This window comes from Carcharhinus amblyrhynchos, chromosome 5 (genome assembly GCF_965287045.1).
Source record: "Carcharhinus amblyrhynchos chromosome 5, sCarAmb.v2.hapA, whole genome shotgun sequence".
NCBI lineage: Eukaryota > Metazoa > Chordata > Chondrichthyes > Carcharhiniformes > Carcharhinidae > Carcharhinus > Carcharhinus amblyrhynchos.
The window spans coordinates 38,620,462-38,639,031 of NC_137328.1; the positions used below are offsets into that span (position 1 = coordinate 38,620,462).

Below are 18,570 nucleotides of genomic sequence, written 5' to 3' on the forward strand. Positions count from 1 at the left end.
TCTAAATTATCAGATTGCTTATCTGACATCCAGGACTGGACTCCACCTCTGCTTCCATTTACCTGTTTCATTTGTTAGCTCCAGACTTGATTACTCTTCCACACTCTTGGGGGACTTCGAAAATCCTTAAACTTGAATACATCCAAAACTTTCCACGTCCTTATCTGTGACACTTTTTTTTTCATTCATGGGACATGGGCGTCGTTGGCAGGCCAGCATTTATTACCCATCCCTAATTGCTCTTGTTCAGAGGGCAGTTGAGAGTCAACCACATTGTTGTGGCTATGGAGAAACATGTGGGCCAGACCAGTAAGGATGGCAGTTTTTTTTCCTTAAAGGGCATTAGTGAACCAGATAGGTTTTTCAACAATCAGCAATGATTTTGTGGTTATCAGTAGATTCTTAATTCCAGCTATTTTTATTGAATTCAAATTCACATTTGAACCCGATTCCTAGAACATTAGCTGAGTTTCTGGATTAATAGTCTAGCGATAATATCACTTGGCCATCGCTTCCCCTAAAAATTCAGTCGACAGTCACTGACATATACTGTCTCCAGGTTAACTGACACTTCAATTCTAAAATTTTCATCCTTTATTATCCAATCTCTCTGTTACTCAAACGCCTATTTCGCTAGTGACTTGAGCATCTCTGTTTTTCATCACTTCACCATTGCTGGTCATGCCTTAGCTGCCTAGGCCTGAAGCTTTGGACTTCTCTCCTTCACCTCTCTGTCTCATTTAACTCCTTTAAAAGCCTCCTGCAAATTGAACCTCTTTGACCAAGCTGTTGGTAACCTGCCTTCACATCTCCTTGTCTGGTCTGGTGAGAAAGTTTGCTCTGTAATGGTCCCGTGAAGTGCCTTGTGACATTTTATCACCCAAGGGCACTGCACAAATATAGGGTGTTGTTGCTGCTTGAGTTACGGAAGCATTTTCCAGTTTCAGGCATCCACAAAGCATCATCTGCTTATGTGTGGCAGGACCAGAGACAGTGAGGTAGAGCTTTGCCTTTCTGTGTGTGTGGAGTGGACCGACTGTTTGTTACAGACCAAGTACAACTTATTGGATGGATTCTTAGAGGCAGGAATCTTCTCCACTTGGTAACTAGCCAAGAAGACGAGGGAAAAATTGACTTTAGTGTGGGCAACGCCTAACCTCAGAGGGACAGTTTCTCTTTTCTATTTGTCAGACCAAATAAGATCTATGAGTCAAATTAATCGGGTTGAGTCCCACATTGAGCAGCTTTCTGCTGTCGTTTGTGGCCACAAAGAACTGAGCCAAGTTTGCCAAGTTACTTTCATTATTCTTGTTCCCCTGTTTTTCTGTTCATTCTGATTCATTTGATTTTAGGTCAGACTGCTTTCAGTTCTTCCATTCACTTTCACTCACTCTCTTTCTCTTGTCACTTTTCCACCCCCACCTTTCACTGCTGATGTCTCTTCAGTTTCTGAGGCCTACATTTTACAATTCCAATTGGCAGCCATTTTCAGACAGGAGCTGCTTCTTCAACTTTAGCTCAGGTTGACCATTTGTCTGTAAGTTGGTTAAATTTCAGAAGTGATGGATGGTAGATTTATGAAAAATATATTTTGAAAGGGTCTTTTTTTTTCCCTTTTTGTTCTGCTGCCTATCAGTGAGACTGGTTACCTCAGTTGGTGAGGTGGCTAGTGTGTGGGTCAGGTTAACGGGCTTGATTCCCCTTTCCGCTGAGGTAGACTTGGGGCCTGCTCCTGCAAGTTGAAGGCAGTGGCAAACCACCGCTGACAGAAACCACTGAGTAAATGGCTCAGGGTGAAGAGCTAATAGACAGTGAGCCAATGGAGCAGCCTTCAGACACAGCACACATGAGCGTTTGCTGGATGATGGACCTTTACTCCTGTGTTGCCACATGAGTGCTGCCTTTCCTTAACAAAAATAGAATTCATATTGTGATTCTGACCCTTTTCCATCAAAGAAACAATGAGATTTTGCTCCGTTGGAGATATTTTAACGATGACTTGCTAGTTGTCCAGTAGTCCATGTGAGAAATATGGTCCATTTTGGGAACCGGGCTTGCTTTTGCCTTCAGTTGCTGGCAGAATATAATCTATTATATCAATATACCAGCCCCGTTCCTTCGCCCCACCCCCACCCCCAACATCTCATAGGATCATAGATTTCCTACAGTGCAGAAGGAGGCTGTTCGGCCCATCGAGACTGCACCAACCACAATCCCACCCAGACCCTATCCCTGTAATCCCATGTATTTACCCAGCTAATTCCCCTCACACGAGGGGCAATTTAGCACAGTCAATTAACCTACTTCGCAGATCTTTGGACTGTGGGAGGAAATCGGAGCACTTGGAGGAAACCCACACAGACATGGGGAGAATGTGCAAACTCCGTGCAGTCAGTCATCCGAGGTCAGAATTGAACCCGGGTCCCTGGCGCTGTGAGGCAGCAGTGTGCCACCATGCCAGGCCGTCACAATATCAGCCTCCCCAGCAGGTTTTGGGGGCCAGAGATAATGGGAGCAGAGTCTGATCTTGGATAGGGAAGGGAGACACCCAAGGTCAGCCACCATCGGCATATTTTGTGGGGTCTCCAAGGAACTCTTTTCTTGCCCCTCTCAGCCCTGCGATATACAATAAAACATAGCGGTCGGTACCTCTTTGCTTCAACAGTTGATTTGGGTTCAGACAGTGTGGTGCATACTCTGCCAAGGACTCTCCTGAAATAACAAGTAGGTGCCTTGTATGCCATAGGACCCCAATTCACATGTTAAAAAGGCCATATTACCTGACGTGCATAGATATTTTGGTTGTTTCCAGAAACCTTTGTGCACCGTGCAATGGGACCTGGACAGTAATCACACCCACTAGCAATTAGGCCTCATATTCTTTCTCCAATATGTTGACACACTTTTCTTCCCTTTTATACTTTTTCTGGCTTGATAGAGCCTCTGCATCATAACTAACAAAAAAAGTTTTCAAATCATAGAATCTCTACAGTGCAGAAGAAGGCCGTTCGGCCCATTGAGTCAGTACTGACTACAATCCTACCCAGGCCCCATCCCCACATCCCCATGCATTTGCCCTAGCGAGTATTACTGATTGCATTTTCCCAAGACAATGTCAAACAAGCAGCTTAGATGGTAACTAAATTCATCAAGAACCCAACCATTACTGATGGTGCATAGCCTTGCTGCAGTAACAGAACGCACATTGTGTTTTACAAGATATTTCTCTGCTATTGTTCTACAGAAATGAATCATTTGACTTACAGTGAGGAATTCCACATGCGATCTCCAGAGTGCGCAATAAATCTCAAACTTAAAAGTAAGCTCCTTCTCTTGGCCAGTAATCACTTCATTTCAATCAAGATTTATATTCTGTGTTTTTGTTTTGCCTACAGCTGGAGACTAGAAAATACCTCTTCAGTTCTCTTGCTTCCTGGCTGAAACATGTGCCAGAAGATAAACTTCAGACTTTCGTTGAAGTCCTTGCAATCCAGTGCTTTACAACGGAGAACAGGCAGAAAAGCCCGGAACTTTGTCGTTCTGTTCTGCAAGGCCTGAACGAAGCGATGAAGATTCCAGCTCAAGTCCCGCACAGCTGGAGCATATTGTGCAAGAGCGTTGAGATGATTTTCCAGATGCTACCTAATGAGATCCAGGTACAGCATGTCGGCAACAACACCGGATACTGTTCGTACAGTGTGCCTCATGTAAAAGAACATACGAGAGCACTGCGTGAGATGACGGAATTGCCCGAGTGCCCGTCTCAGTGAGAAAACTGGCATGTAGCTCTCCAGCTTCACGGCTGAGTTTTCTCTGCAGATTTTCTGGCGCTCCGCTCGCAGAGAATCAGGGGGCAAGGTTTCTGCCGTCGCTCTGGTGGGATGTGGCCTGATAGAGCTAGCAAGGCCACTTCCACAGAGATTAGGGCACCATATTTAAAGAGAGACCCCGAGCTGCATTTCAAAAAATAATTCCTGCACACCCCCCCCTGCCCAGATAGGCACAGGGACCCTCCCTCCCCCTATAAGCATGGGGGCAACACCCACCCTACACACAAGAGGATCTCTTTATCCATTCATGGGAAGCAGGCAGCAATGACAAGGCCAGCATTTATTGACCTTGCAAAGATCATGGGATTAGAAGCCAGCCAGCTTTTTGACCCTACTCCGTCAATCAATAAGACCATGGTTGTTCTGGTTGTGGTCTCAACTCTATCTTGCAATCTGCCCCCCTGCCCAGCCACCAGCTTTGACTCCCTTGTCTGTAAAAAAAAACAAAATCCACCTAATTCACCTTGAATAAATTCAATGACCAAACCACCACTGCTTTCTGGAGAAGAGAGTGACCCTTTGAGAGAAAGAAAAATCTCATCTCCATTTTAAACAGTAGACCTCTTCTTCTGAAAATGTGACCCCGATTCTAATTTCTTTCAGAAAGGGAAACAGAGTTAATGTTTCAGGTTGATGTCTGTTCTCTCCACAGAAGCTACCTGCCCAGCTGAGTATTGCCAGCATTTTCTGTTTTTATCTTTGGATTAGTAGTCCAGTAATTTAACAATGAAGCTGCCATACCCTTTTTGTTCATGGGTAGCTCCAGTCTTTCCTTCTATTTAATAGTCAGGCATTCAGTACTATTGATGAGAAATTTAGATGAAGGATCAAGTTTTCTAGAACAGATCAAATCCAAGTTGTGAAAGTATAGAAGAGACGACGGGTTAAGTAAAGAAGTATTGTTGTGGCGATGCAAAGCTTGTATTCTTAAAAAGCTGTGGGTTGTGGAAGGAAGGCAAGACGAGGGGAAAAAATATGTTTTTTTTGTCCTTGTGGATAAATCATGGAATCCAAATGTTCTGGGACTGCCTGAGTTATGTTATGGAATGGGGCAGACCACATCAGCCTTTCTCAGTACAGCTAATGGATTGTTTCGATTTGATTTATTATTGTCATATGTATTAACATGCAGTGAAAAGTATTGTTTCTTGTACGCTGTACAGACAAAACATACCGTTCATAGAGAAGGAAAGGAGGGGGCGCAGAATATAGTGTTACAGCCATAGCTAGGGTGTACAGAAGCATCAACTTACACATAAGATAGGTCCATTCAAAAGTCTGATCGCAGCAGGGAAGAAGTTGTTCTTGCATTGTGTGTTTCATTCCATAACTGACAGAGCAGTCCTTTTTCACGAAGGATAATGCAGTAGGATGGTCAATCCACTTCCATGATATTCCATGTTGATGCAGCGATTTCAATCTCTAAAATTAAGACTAATGACAACCAGGAGCACAGCAGTCGTGTGTATTGTTTGGAAGCCAGTTGTGAAGCTGAGCAGTGAAATCAGTTCAGAGTGATGCTGTATGATGATTCAGCTCCATCTGAGTCATGCTGTAGTAGCAGTCACTGGTCTTTTTACTTAGGTGTGATTTTGTATCATTTTAATGAGGTCTGCATTGGCCGGGTGGTCAACAGTGAGGTTGAGTGTCGTGGGTTACAGGATAGGCTTGGATTATTTTCTCTGGAGCAGAGAAGACAAAAGGGGCGATCTGATTGAGTTGCTAAGGATTATGAGGGGCATGGACAGGGTGGATAGGGAGCAGCTATTCTCCTTAGTTGAAGGATCATTACGAGGGCACACAAGTTAAAAGTGAGGGGTGGGAGGTTTAGGGGGGAATTTGAGGAAAACCTTTACTTACAGGGTGGTGATGATCTGGAATGCACTGCCTGGCAGGGTGGTGGAGGCGAGATGCCTGACATCCTTTAAAAAGTACCTGGATGAGGACCTGGCACACCAGAACGTTCATAATAAATGGGTCAAGTGGTGGCAAGTGGGATTAGGTGGGCAGGTCAGGGCATTTTGGTGCAGACTCGATGAGCCGAAGGGCCTCTTCTGCACTGTAGTATTCTGTGATTCTGTATTGTGATTTATCAAACAGATATTCAGTATGGCACCTGTTCTCCAGAATTGAGAAGAACTTAACTGGATAGTTTTTCTCAAATGGCAATAATAATAGGAAAGAAGGTAGCATTTTCTTTACACTTTTTTGCTTTGTTTAATTGCTTTATTGCAATCCATCAGTTTATGTTATCTCTTCAAGATACTGGGGGTGGGGTTTCCATGCGGCCCCGCAGCGTGTTTCTTGGCAGTGGGATCTTCTGGTTCCGCCACTGTCAATGGGATTTCCTATTGATTCCACCAGCAGGAAACTCTCGGTGAGGGTTCGCCACTGGCGGGACTGGAAGATCCCACCAGCGGGAAGATCCAGAAAGTCACCCCCACAAACTTTAAACAGGAAAATTGTGAACCTGCTGGAAATTCTGAATGGATATTGAAAACATAAACCAGGCAGTTTTATCATCGGTACTGATTTTAAAAATGAACAATGTAAATTGACTCTCACCAATTGTTGAAATCCCAATTTTCAATTGGAAAGTTGTCACCCTGTAAAATTATTTTTATCTTTTCAGATTTCTGCCTATCGGACACCATTAACTTATCTTTTCTGCTGCGTAACCAGCTAACAGGACATTTGCCATTGTCTGATTCAACTTTCCTTTTGATATGCTTTCCTTTCCTTCCCGTGGAAGAGCAGCTTTGCTTGGCGTCTCCAGATGGAATGGCTGTGATCGGGCATTTGGTACATGGCCAAACACACAAACATTCTGATATTTCATAATGAATTTAATTATTTATTGATAAATTAACCACCAAGACCACTTTGTTCCCATGAATTGCAATGTCTTTTTGTTATTCAAAAGCATAAATACAATTCTGTATATTATCCAGAGCTGTTACACAGTGTACTGAAAACATTGCACTGTCTTTTCCATATTGTAAAATGTAATTTTTCTAGTTTTCCAGTTTCCTCTTCTAAAGACATTACGCCTTTGCTGGGTTGCAGTTCATTGTTTAAATGTGCGTAGGCCAATTATAGCACTCCCGTTAACACCTTGGTTAGGGTCAGCCAGCTAAGTGCTGAGCAGCAATTTGACCAAGTAACTTCTCTCTTTTGAGCTCAGTCAAATGCTGAACTTCTGCGTGTTTTTAAGTGTTCCTAAACTCATGACTACTTGGAACAGTTGGCTTGGATGGCACAATTTGCAAGAGTATTGAACCAGACTATGGCATATGTCCTGTTGGCTGGTTCCACACAGATAAGATATTAATAATGCCTGATTTTCTTTGATTCTGCTGAGCACCAAGCTAGCTAACAATAACCAAGATGTTAGTGGGAGTGTTATAATTGCCTGAGCACATCCAAGCAGTGAAACGCAACCCAGCAAAGGAGTGTAACAACTGTATTATTGCTACGATTCTTTTAGCTCCCCAACTGAATTCTGCCTCTCCTTCATGCTGATTCTCCTCATTATCCGTGCTCATCTGTTAAATTGGGCTGAATGTAATTTTATTGATAGAAAAGCAAAATTATATTAATGTTAATTTCAAAGGGCATTTTAAAAAGAAGTGTCACCAGTTTTGAGGATTTTTTCTTAATGATTTATCAATTAACCACATTCATAATTCCTTATTTCCTTTCAGGTCACTGAGCTGGACTTTTATGTTGGGATTGCTAAGTGTCTTTCTGAACTAGGTGATACTGATATTGACAGAATAACCCAGGCTACCAAGGTAATGCTTCTTTTGGAATGCATGAAAATCATAAAAACCAGTGGGCAGCATGACCTTTATATATTTTTCTATTTAGGTAGGTCTGAATTATAGGTGCATGGGCAACATGGTGGCACAGTGGTTAGCACTGCTGCCTCTCAGCGCTTGGGATCCAGGTTCAATTCCTGGCTTGGGTCACTGCCTGTGTGGAGTTTGAACATTCTCCCTGTGTCTGTGTGGGTTTCCTCTGGGTGCTCTGGTTTTCTCCCGTAGTACAAAAGATGTGTTTGCTAGGTGCATTGGCCACGCTAAATTCTCCCTCAGAAAGCCGAACAGGCGCCGGAGTGTGGCAACAAGGGGATTTTCACAGTAACTTTGTTGCAGTGTTAATTTGGGCCTACTTGTGACACTAATAAATAAACTTTAACATTTATCTGTTAAATTGTGAAAGATGACAAGTGTAGTACTTTTTAATGCACCTCTGTACACCATTTCATCAATGGGGAGCATTGACAAATCATAGATCACATTCACCAATTCAAATTCAATTATTAAGGCTGGAATTGAAAAGCTGGTCTCAGTGATGGTGACCATGAAACCATTGCCAATCTGATTCACTAATGTCCTTTCGGAAAGGAAACCTGCCATCCTTATCTGGTCTGGCCAAATGCGACTCCAGATCCACAGTAATGAGGCCGATCTTAACTACCCTCTGAAATGGTCTGGCAAGCCACTCAGTTCAACGGTAATTAGCGATGAGCAACAAATGTTGGCCTTGGATAGCGATGCCCGCATCCCACGTAAAAAAAAATTTTTAAAAAATGCATACAAATAGTTGAAGTGACTGGGCACTTTCTCTTGTGGTACTTTCTGGAAATTTCATTGGAAAATGTGGTTTATTTTTAAAATTTATAATAATTCCCAGGCCATTTTGAAAGAAATGGAGTGATAATGAAAATATTTTCAAAGTGAAACATTGCTGACACAAAATCCACGAAGAACCAAGCAAAACCAATTAGTTGCAGTTCTTGGCATTGCTATGTTTCTTCACGATAATCCCTCTGCAATTTTGCTATGTGTTCGGCCAAATGCAACCTCTTCCTTCGACCCATCAATGCTATTTTTCTAATCTGTAATTTGAGGTGTGAAAACCCTGACCACGCTAACAGCTTTGTATGAATCTAGACATTACCGATGAAATAACAGCTGTAACCAGCACAGTGACACCCTGGCTGGACCCTCCTCTTCCTGACAGCAGTGGCAGGACCTCCACCTGCTGCTGTCCCCACACAATTCCCAGCTGTTTTTATATTTATATTTTTAAAAATTCAGCTCTTTTCATTGATGTGGCCCTTCGAACTGTTCCCAGTTCTGATGATAGGCCAGTCCCAGATGCTAACTGTTTCTCTCCCACAACACAGATACTGCCCAATCTGCTGAGTTTTAAGTAACTGCAGAACAGAATGGGTGATGTCAAGGGCAAAAACGTCTTTATTCAGAAGTACACATAGAAGTTCAGAAGCACATTGCTGAAAATGGAAGCAAATGCAAGAATGGGCAAAACTTGACAGGACTCGGTAGCACAGTGGTTAGCACTACTGCCTCACAGCACCAGGGACCAGGGTTCAATTCCAGCCTTGGGTGACTGCCTATATGGAGTTTGCACATTCTCCCCATGTTGGTGTGGGTTTTCTTTCACAATCCAAAGATGTGCTGCTTAGATGGATTGGCTATGCTGAATTGCTCCTTCGTGTCCAAAAGTGTGTAGGTTAGGAAGAGTAGCTATGGTAAATGTGTGGGATTATAGGGATGGGGTGGGGGAGAGAGCCTGGGTTGGATGTTCTGTCAGAGACTTGGTGCGGACTGGATGGGCTGAATGGCCTCCTTCTGCACTGTAGGGATTTGATGACTTTCTGGACACAAATTTGACCAACTTGAAGAAATTTCTAGAAACACAGGGAGGCTGTGGACTGAGCATTTTGCACTTGACTCCAATCTCTCACAATACTGATAATCAGTGTGGCTTTTAGCACCCTCAGTGAAATACCTTTAGCAGCTCCCTTCCATATACTTCACATTCTCACAGAGTTTACTTATCTCCAGCCTCATGACTGTCATCTGAAACAGCCTCATCTGGCAAACCTCTCTGCATGTCGCTATCAGCTGAAATCTTTCAATCTTCAGCTTGCGAGTCACTCTGACTCCGGTCCATCAGGATAATCTTGTTAACCCTCCTCCCTACGTTCCACCAACATCCACTTGGGATTTGGAGAGCAGAAGGGCAAAGTTTAATGGCGATAATTACATGCACCCAACCGATAAGGTACACGTTTTGAGACAGTAAATGTTGCCATTGCTATCCATTGTTGTTGTCCATAGCTGCAACCTCTGAGCTTTCACCTGAGGCAGCTGCTACTGTAATAAAATGCACAACCTTATCAGATGGCACTGGCTGCCTTTAGGATCTGCATTCACCTTTTGTGACACAGGCTGTCAGCTCACCTTGCTTTATAAAATGTATCACCTTATTAACTTGTCTGCATGCTGTTAAATAGATTGCATGAGTCCAAATTCAAGGTGATTGCAGTTACTTTGCAGCACATGGTATTTTAATAGATCAAAGCTTTGGTGCAAGATTAAATCAATATGAAATCATTGTGATGTAAAGGTGAGATATTGGGCACTAATATGACTTAGCCACTTAAAATTTCAGCTTAGTTGACTCTCGTTTAACTCAGTGACTTTGGTTGAAATTTTTTGCAGAGTACAATTGTAAAGGCCACGTTTGTCAGAGCATATCTGGTTTCCTGTGGCCAAGTTCCTCTGCTGTGCTTTAACGACATTATCGCCACTGCAGTCGGCAGCTGTCAAATGGAGACTGTCACCTGGATTATGTTGCAGAGTTTTTACCAGTCTCGACTTGTCAGTCATCAGAATACAGGTAAACTGGGATTAATGGAGCAAGGGGTGCTTAAGGACTGGTGACTATAACTCTCTCAGTCATAAATAAACCAGGCAGGTATAAAGTCTCTGATGCATGGCTTTAAAGTTATTTGAAAATCCAATGTTAAAAATATTGCTTCTTCATCTTGCGCTCTCTTCTGAGGCGGTTGTTATCACTGTGGACTTCACTGAGTGCTGACACATTCCAAATAAACAATTCCATTGCCTTTTCTGAGATGGTAAAATATCTGACATTTCAACTCCCTGCACCACGCTGAGATTTTGTTTTTATGCATTGGGAAATGACTAACTGCCTTCTCAATTGCAATAATTAGTTTTCAAGTTCAGTAGTAGTTATTCACTACTAATACACAGGAAGAGCACAGAGGTCTTGGAGGGTTGGAGAAGAGTGCAATGTTTTGTGGGGAGGGGGTGCATTTTGGAGGTGAAGGGTGAATGGGACTTGATATGAGCTAGGACACGACAGACAGAGTCTGAACAACATTAAGTTTATAGACAGTGAGCAATGGGAGTATGGCCAAGTGCGCGTTGGAATAGGCAAGTCTCGAGGGAGGCGAGGCATAGGTTTCAGGATCAGTTAAGCTGAAGCAGAGTCAAGTTAGTTAGTGTTATGGAGCTAGAAACTCAGAGCCTTAGTGATGCTGTGGATGTGTGATTGGAAACTCAGCTTAAAGTCAGATATAAGGTCAAGGTGGCAAACCATCATGTTCAGCTGCAGCCAGTTGCCAGAGAGAGAGGGATGGAGTCAGTGGCAGAAGAGAACAGAGTTTATGAAGGGGGCAAAGGTAATGGCCAGTACCTTACTGTCCCTCTTCTGGGAATGGGCCATAATCCTTGCCTTGTAAGACAGTGGCCTGGGCTTATGCGGCTGATTGGCTGTCGATACCCTGCCAGACCTCCCAACACAAGGCCTCAAGCGCACCCTTGTTTGGTCAGGTGGTGAGTCTATCACCTGAGGGCTTGCGGGAAGCTCTGATACGACGTTATGACTCCAGGAAACCTCACCATAATTTTTGTCCTTTTTCCCCCCTGCCCTTACCAGGGTGGCAGTAGGTATGTGCCAGATAGGTTTGTATTGTCCCCAGTATATCAGACTCTTGATAATTAGGTAATTTCCAATATCCAGCAGAGGGCAGTCACACCAATTAGGGCTAATAATTATTATATGACGTTCTATTTTAATTGGTGTAGCACAGTGTGTTGGCTTTGCGTTACATTGCAGCATGACGTGTTGCCAGAGCTATCTCATAATTCCTCACATCAAAATACCTGTTGCAATAGACACAATAAGCACAGTGATTAGCACTGCTGCCTCACAGTGCCAGTGACCCAGGTTCGATACCCAGATTGGGACACTGTCTGGACAGAGTCTGCATGTTCTCCCCTTGTCTGCGTGGGTTTCTCCCAGGCGCTCTGGTTTCTTCCCACAGTATGAAAGCTGGTTAGGTACATTGGTCATGCTAAATTCTCCCTCAGTGTTTTCGAACAGGTGCCGGAGTGTGGCGACTAGGGAATTTTCATAGTAATTTCAGTGCAATGTTAATGTAAGCCTACTTGTGACACTTATAATAAATTTTAAACAGAATGGCAGCACCAATATCACACTGATTTTAGTTGGATATTGGCGCCTGAGGAAGGAAGCAAGTGCTTGTCAATGGTTGGCAGGCTGTGCTGATCATGGAGAAGCAAAGTAACAAATGTGCTGCTGACATCTTCTCCTGTTTTTTCCTCAGGTGTAATGAAGCGGATGGAATGGCTGTTGGAGCTGATGGGACACATTCGAAACGTTGCTCATGGGTCAACTCCTATGCAGAATGCTGATCCGATAGAGGTACCCTGCTTCCAAGGTTTACTTTGTAAATTGGAAATGTTTTCTGTTCCAAGGAAAGTCTGTGGGAATTAGTTGGAAATTGCCAATACATCCATTGTTTAGCAATCTTGATGTTAACCAAAGGACATTATTTGATTAAACACCACTCACTGAAGCAAAGTTTGTGCTCGAATAAGTCCATCATGGACCTGCTAAAACATGTCATACCTGTAAAATTGAAAAGATTTATTCCTCTGTTCATTGACAGTGGCACAGTGGTTAGCACTGCTACCTCACAGCACCAGGGACCTGGGTTAGATTGCTGGCTTGGGTCACTTTCTGTGCAGAGTCTGCACATTCTCCCCATGTCTGAGTGGGTTTCCTCCTACACTCCAAAGATGTGCGGGTTAGATGGATTGGCCATGCTAAATTTGCCCCTTAGTGTCAGGGGGGCTTAGCAGGGTAAATGCGTGAAGTTGTGGGGAGAGGGCCTGGATTGGTGCAGACCCAGTGGGCCGAATGGCCTCCTTCGGCACTATAGGATTCTATGATTCTGGAAACATAGCCATTTGTCAAATTACCAATATACAATACAAACTGATAAAATGGTGAAAGTGTGTGTGGTGTATTCTGTAGCATGGCGCATTAGCCGGAATTTTACCAGCCTGCCCGCCACGGAAATCAGAGCGGGTGGGAGGTGGACCATGGAAAGATCCATTGACCTTGGTTGGGATTTTTCACTTTCAGGATGAGCAAGGCCGTTAAATCACACTGGCTGTGTTTGCAAAGTATGTTTGTTATGCCATTCAGTAAATAAAAGTCTCGAATATGCTAATATGCAGTTAATGTGGCCTGAAGTTATATTTGAGCACCATTTAGTTATAAAAACAAATATCTTACAATAATTATATTGGATTACAGAAACAAATGGCATTAAAAACTAAAACAAAATCAATAAGCCTACGCTGATGGAATGAAAGACACGCTGGAAATTTGCCTCATAAATCAAAACATAATGATTGATAGGTTTATCATGAGCAATCGTTGGCCCACGATGTCCAGAAGATTGATTTGTTGTTTCTTTTTTGAAGGCAGTGGATTTTCTGCTGAGTGTGTTTGCCGCTGCGGTTGCTGCGTGGAGTGACCACACTACACCGCTGATGTTGGGCGTCCGAGCCAGCTGGTTGCCATGCACGGGAGAGAAAAGTTTCACCGACCGCGTGCAAGCTCCTTTTGGTGGAAGTTCAGTGGATTCCCTGTCTGTACAACAATGTCTTCATTTTCTACCACAAAGCATTCTCTTATTACTGGCTAAGGACCCATGGAAAGACCAAACACAAAAGGTGAGTCAGTGCTCAGGCAATGTCAAGCTGTGGTTGGGAGAGACTAAAAACAGTGGCTCAGGATTAGACTTGCACATAATAACTGAGCAATTAATGTGGGGTTTGTGGGCAAAACTCTTATTCAAAGCTGGACTAAAAGAAAAACTGTAGCTGTGTTGGTGTTGACAAAGTGAAAATTAAATGAGAATTTGTTTGGTTGCTTTAATAATTCAGCTAGACACCGGTTTCCTGTCACCAACACCCTTTATTGTGCACCAAAGGAAAGTGCTAAGCCTGTGGCTTACAGTCAGGTAGTCTTCATCTTGGGACCTACAACAACAGTGTGGGTAGAGTAACAGGTTTAAGAACCCCCGCTGACCGCTTTCTCTGCTTGCTCAATAAGACAACTCATGCTTCACGATGCCTATGAAGGGATTCATTGATGATCCCTTGTGGCCTTTATGACCACCATAACAGTTCCCCATTTTTCCAATTCCTCTCCTCCTTCCCCAGCTCACCCTTGAGGTGTAATTCCAGGACTGCTCCTTCATGTCCCACAAATCCTTATTTTTCATGCGTGAGCCTCAACAACAAAGGTCGTCGCAACTGGTACCAATTCTATCCTTTAAAAATGAACACCTTTGCACTTGCCAGCAGAGGATACTGCGTGACCAGAACCCTGGCTAAAGTAATGCTTAAAATCTTATGCTCGTAATTTACTTAAGAATTGCAGTTATTTATCATATTGTCAAAGTTGGATGTATATTACTATATCATGTGTAGCTCTGAGATGCAGAGGGATCTGGGTGTCCTCGTGCATAAATAGCAAAAGGCTAGAATGCAGGTACAACAAGTAATTAGGAAAACTAATAGAAGATTATCGTCTATTGCAAGGGCAATAGAGTAGAGAGGTTATGCTTCATTTGTGCAGGACACTGGCAAAACCACATCTGGAGTACTGTGTACAGTTTTGGTCCCTTGTTTAAGGAAGGATGTAAATGTGTTGGTAGCAGTTTTTACTTCGTTTTGGTTTAATCTCCCTCTGTTCTTACCTCACAACACTATCCACTTGGGATGACAAGGTGTGTGGAGTTAGTGCATTGATTCATGGCCTGCATGTGGTGATGGGGACCAGAAAGGAACAAATGACGTAGAAAAAAAGTGTCAGTCTTGAAATCCCAGGATTAAAAAAAACAGAAACAAAGCTGTAAAAGAAAAATCTGGCTGTTGAATTGCTCTCTGCCCAAGAGTGATGGAGACCGAATGACCCTCACCAGGCATCATGTTGCTGCTCCATAACACACATGCAGCAGACCAGAGCCAAATACCAGGCAGAGGACACACACAGGGCCCATCTACTACCTATGTTCACATATTAATAGGTAAACAGATTCCCTACATTATCCAAGGTGCTCAAATACCCAAAGATAATTAATTTATCATTTTTCCAGAAGGAAAAATTGAAGTGAGGCTATTAAAGAGCGAGGCTGGCACTGGTGTTGGTGTTAAAGGTGATGGTGATATGGGAGTGTTGGTGTTGTGAGGGGCATGTATTGGGGGTATACTTGTTAGGTTCAGGAATTCTGTATGTAGACTTTCTGTGTGGGTAGCTGAAAGATATTCTGTGGAATTTTGCAGCATCGAGAGTACTCTCTCATGTCTGTGAGCAGTGGAAGGTGTACGCTGCAGATGATGATTTAGTAGGAGCATTTGGAAAGGATTTGAGATTCAGGAGGGGAGAGTTAATCTGTGACTCAGTGATAAATTCACTAGATATTGCAGCAGTGGTTGCTGAATGGAGAGCTGGCTGTTTCACTGTGGGATAACTCTGCAGACATTTTGTGGTGTCTGAGGATTGATGAGATAGAGAGGAGGACTTGGAATATGACATCATTCTTGTAGCTGTTAATGTTTTGTAGGACAGTAAGGAATGTCTTAATGATGACAGTGGGGCACAGATGCCACCTGTTTTGTTCCAGAATTAACCATTTTCTCACCCAATGCATTTCCCTCCCCCCTAGGGGGTTTCCCAGCATTAAGCTGGGACTTCTGTTTTAATTATTTCAGATGTTTGGTAAGCAGTTTCCTATTTTACAGAGTAAATGTACTAAACACATTACACCTGGCTTTTTGCTCAGTACTGGGAAATCTATTTGTACAAGTATGCCCTTAAGAAAGGATGCATGGCCATGTCTCTGGCTGTGACCTGAGAAGCAGCCGCAAGTTTATTAAAGCGCTTCTTGTGTTTGTTTTCTGAGGGGTGTTCCTCAAAGGCTGATGGGAAATGAGGCAGGATAGAGGAATGTGATTGGTGGAGACTCAGGGAAGAGGTTTCAGATAGGTGGTTTTGTGAGGATAATCATCACTGAACTTGGATTCAGAGTTGGAGAGAGGTGGGCTGGCTTCAGTAAAGCAAACTAAAAGGTATAGCAACACCTATCTATAATGGAGCTGGGGAGACTTAATCAAAGGTGAGTATAATAAATAATCAGATATTTGATTTATTGTTATCACATGTATTGGGGATACAGTGAAAAGTATTGTTTCTTGTGTACTAGAAGACCACTTAGAGAGTACATGGGGGAAAAGGAAAGGAGAAAGTGCATAATTAGTGTTACAGTCATAGCTAGTGTGTCGAGGAAGATCAATTTAATACGAGGCAGCAGGGAAGAAGCTGTTCTTGAGTTGGTTGTACATGACTTCAGACTTTTGTGTCCTTTTCCCCACACAAGAAAGTGAAAGGAAGTATGTCCAGGATCATGAGGTCCTTGATTATGCTGGTTGCTTTTCTGAGGCAGCAGGAAGTGTAGGCGGAGTCAATAGATGGGAGACTGATTTGCGAGATGGACTGGGCTTCATTCACAACCCTTTGTAGTTTCTTGCGGTCTTGGTCAGAGCACGGGCCACACCAAGTTGTGATACACCTGGAAAAGATGCTTTCTATGGTGCATCTGTAAAAATTGGTGAGAGTTTTAGCGGACATGCTGAATTTCCTTAGTCTCCTGAGAAAGTGGTGGGCTTTCTGAACTGTGGCATCAGAATAGAAGACCAGGACAGGTTGTTGATGATCTGGACACCTAGTAACTTGAAGCTCTCAACAATTTCCACTTCATCCCTGTTGATGTAGACAGTTTAGATTTACAAGGGCAACACATCAGTCTGTGTGTAAGATTTAGAAGATATTAAAGGTAGTACAAAACATAGCCAGAAAGAATCCCAGCAAAATGCCTGTTTCTTTTTATTTTTGAGCTATTATTATTGAAGACCAGCAGCGCATTTCTATGAGTCAGTAAATTTTAGAGCTCAAATCCCTGTTTACTGTGTCCCCAGAAAATAATTTTCTCCTGCTGGCCTTTATATTTTCTCGCAAGTAACTAAATAAATTGCAGCACTCGTTCCTTCAGAATAAAACAAATTTTGCACAAAAAATTGAAATCTATTAAAGATACCCCCACAGAAGTTGAGTAAATGTTTGTTCATAAACAAAGCTGATTGATACAGTATGATAATCCGAATCTTATACTGAGTTTTATATTTCTGTTTCCATTGCAGTTCATTGATTGGCTCTTTACCATAGTGGAAAGTCCACCTGAGGCAATATCATTGGATAAGTTGAATGTGATCAAAGGTATGATTCCTGCTTTTATGTAAGATTTTAGATATGCTTGACAGAACATTTGTACTGGTGTGTTCTTAAATCATACTAGACAGTTAACCCTTAAACTTAATTTAATTATTGGATTAATATCATATTGTGATCAGTTTTGTAGTGTTGCGTGTTAGTGTTAAAGAGGCAAGCTGGAAGCTTGATTTTTTTGTTTGTTCAAAGGACTTGATCTTTTCCAGGACTCTATCCAAAAACTAATGTCAGTAAGATGATGACTTGATATTGGACTTTGTTGCCGAGGACCTTCCCTGGCAATGCTGTTGTTGGAGAGCAATCCTGCGACTCTCAGAACAACTCCACTGGTTTGATAAGGGCTGTTTCATTGCTATAACATGGCTATGACTTTGAGCCAGTCAGGGTACAAACTTGGAGTTGTTTTAATTCCAGCAGAACGAGATTAGGTCAACTTTGGAAATACTGATGTTTGCTGCGTGTTAAGGAAGCAGAACTACTTTGTGTCTAAAATGGGCAATGTCTTTCTGCTGGATTTTGATTTCGTAACTTTACCTTAAACAGGGTAAATTGATTTTTAAAATGTTCCTCAAGCAAACGGACCCTTGAAAGAATTCTCTTGTTTTTGTGTCAAAGGAACAGGCAATATATAAAACTGTCTTAATGGGATTGTTGATCAAGTGAGGATGGCTGATAGTTGGTTAACTTTGTAATGTTTATTGATGTTATTATTGTGTGGTTTTGATCCATATTGTACAAGGGACTGGAAAAATATCCTCTGTTGATGACCAGGACATGTTTCTCTCTTAATTTCTAACATGCCTATTTAACTTGAATTCCCTGTGTTCATTTTCATGTACATTTTAGCTGTCATTTCAAACCAAAGTCTCTTGCTTCTATCACCTGTCTTTCTGTCTGTCTGTTTGTCTTTCCCCCTCTCTGACCGTTTGTTCTGGTCACCTTCGCTTCCTGCTACCCTTCTCACCTCTTGGACACTTCTCCCTCTGCTTTCAACCTGTCCTGCCAACACATTCTCCAGAGCCCATTGAGCTAACTAACCATTGCAACCTGCTCAAGAGAAGGAACCCTTATCTTTCCTTGCCACCAGCCTTTTAAACCAGTGTGCCCCTTGGGATCAACATTGCTAATCGCAGCTCACCACTGCCCCCTTGGACTCTCCTGACTGATCAACAAACATCCTCATTTCTTCCTTCAGAATTTTCTTCCTTTGCCTTTCATTACTTTACTGCGG

General features: G+C 42.7%; 1 protein-coding gene across 3 annotated transcripts in view; it reads left to right on the top strand.

The window, feature by feature from the left end:
* focad (focadhesin) overlaps window positions 1–18,570 on the top strand; it is a 218,653-nt gene that overhangs the window by 183,703 nt on the left and 16,380 nt on the right. For all 3 annotated transcript variants that reach the window (XM_080188679.1, XM_080188680.1, XM_080188681.1), the window contains exons 38-43: window positions 3,396–3,656; window positions 7,535–7,624; window positions 10,367–10,544; window positions 12,301–12,398; window positions 13,469–13,720; window positions 17,252–17,327. In XM_080188679.1, coding sequence (XP_080044805.1) covers window positions 3,396–3,656; window positions 7,535–7,624; window positions 10,367–10,544; window positions 12,301–12,398; window positions 13,469–13,720; window positions 17,252–17,327 — 955 coding nt within the window. The remainder of the gene's footprint in view (window positions 1–3,395; window positions 3,657–7,534; window positions 7,625–10,366; window positions 10,545–12,300; window positions 12,399–13,468; window positions 13,721–17,251; window positions 17,328–18,570) is intronic.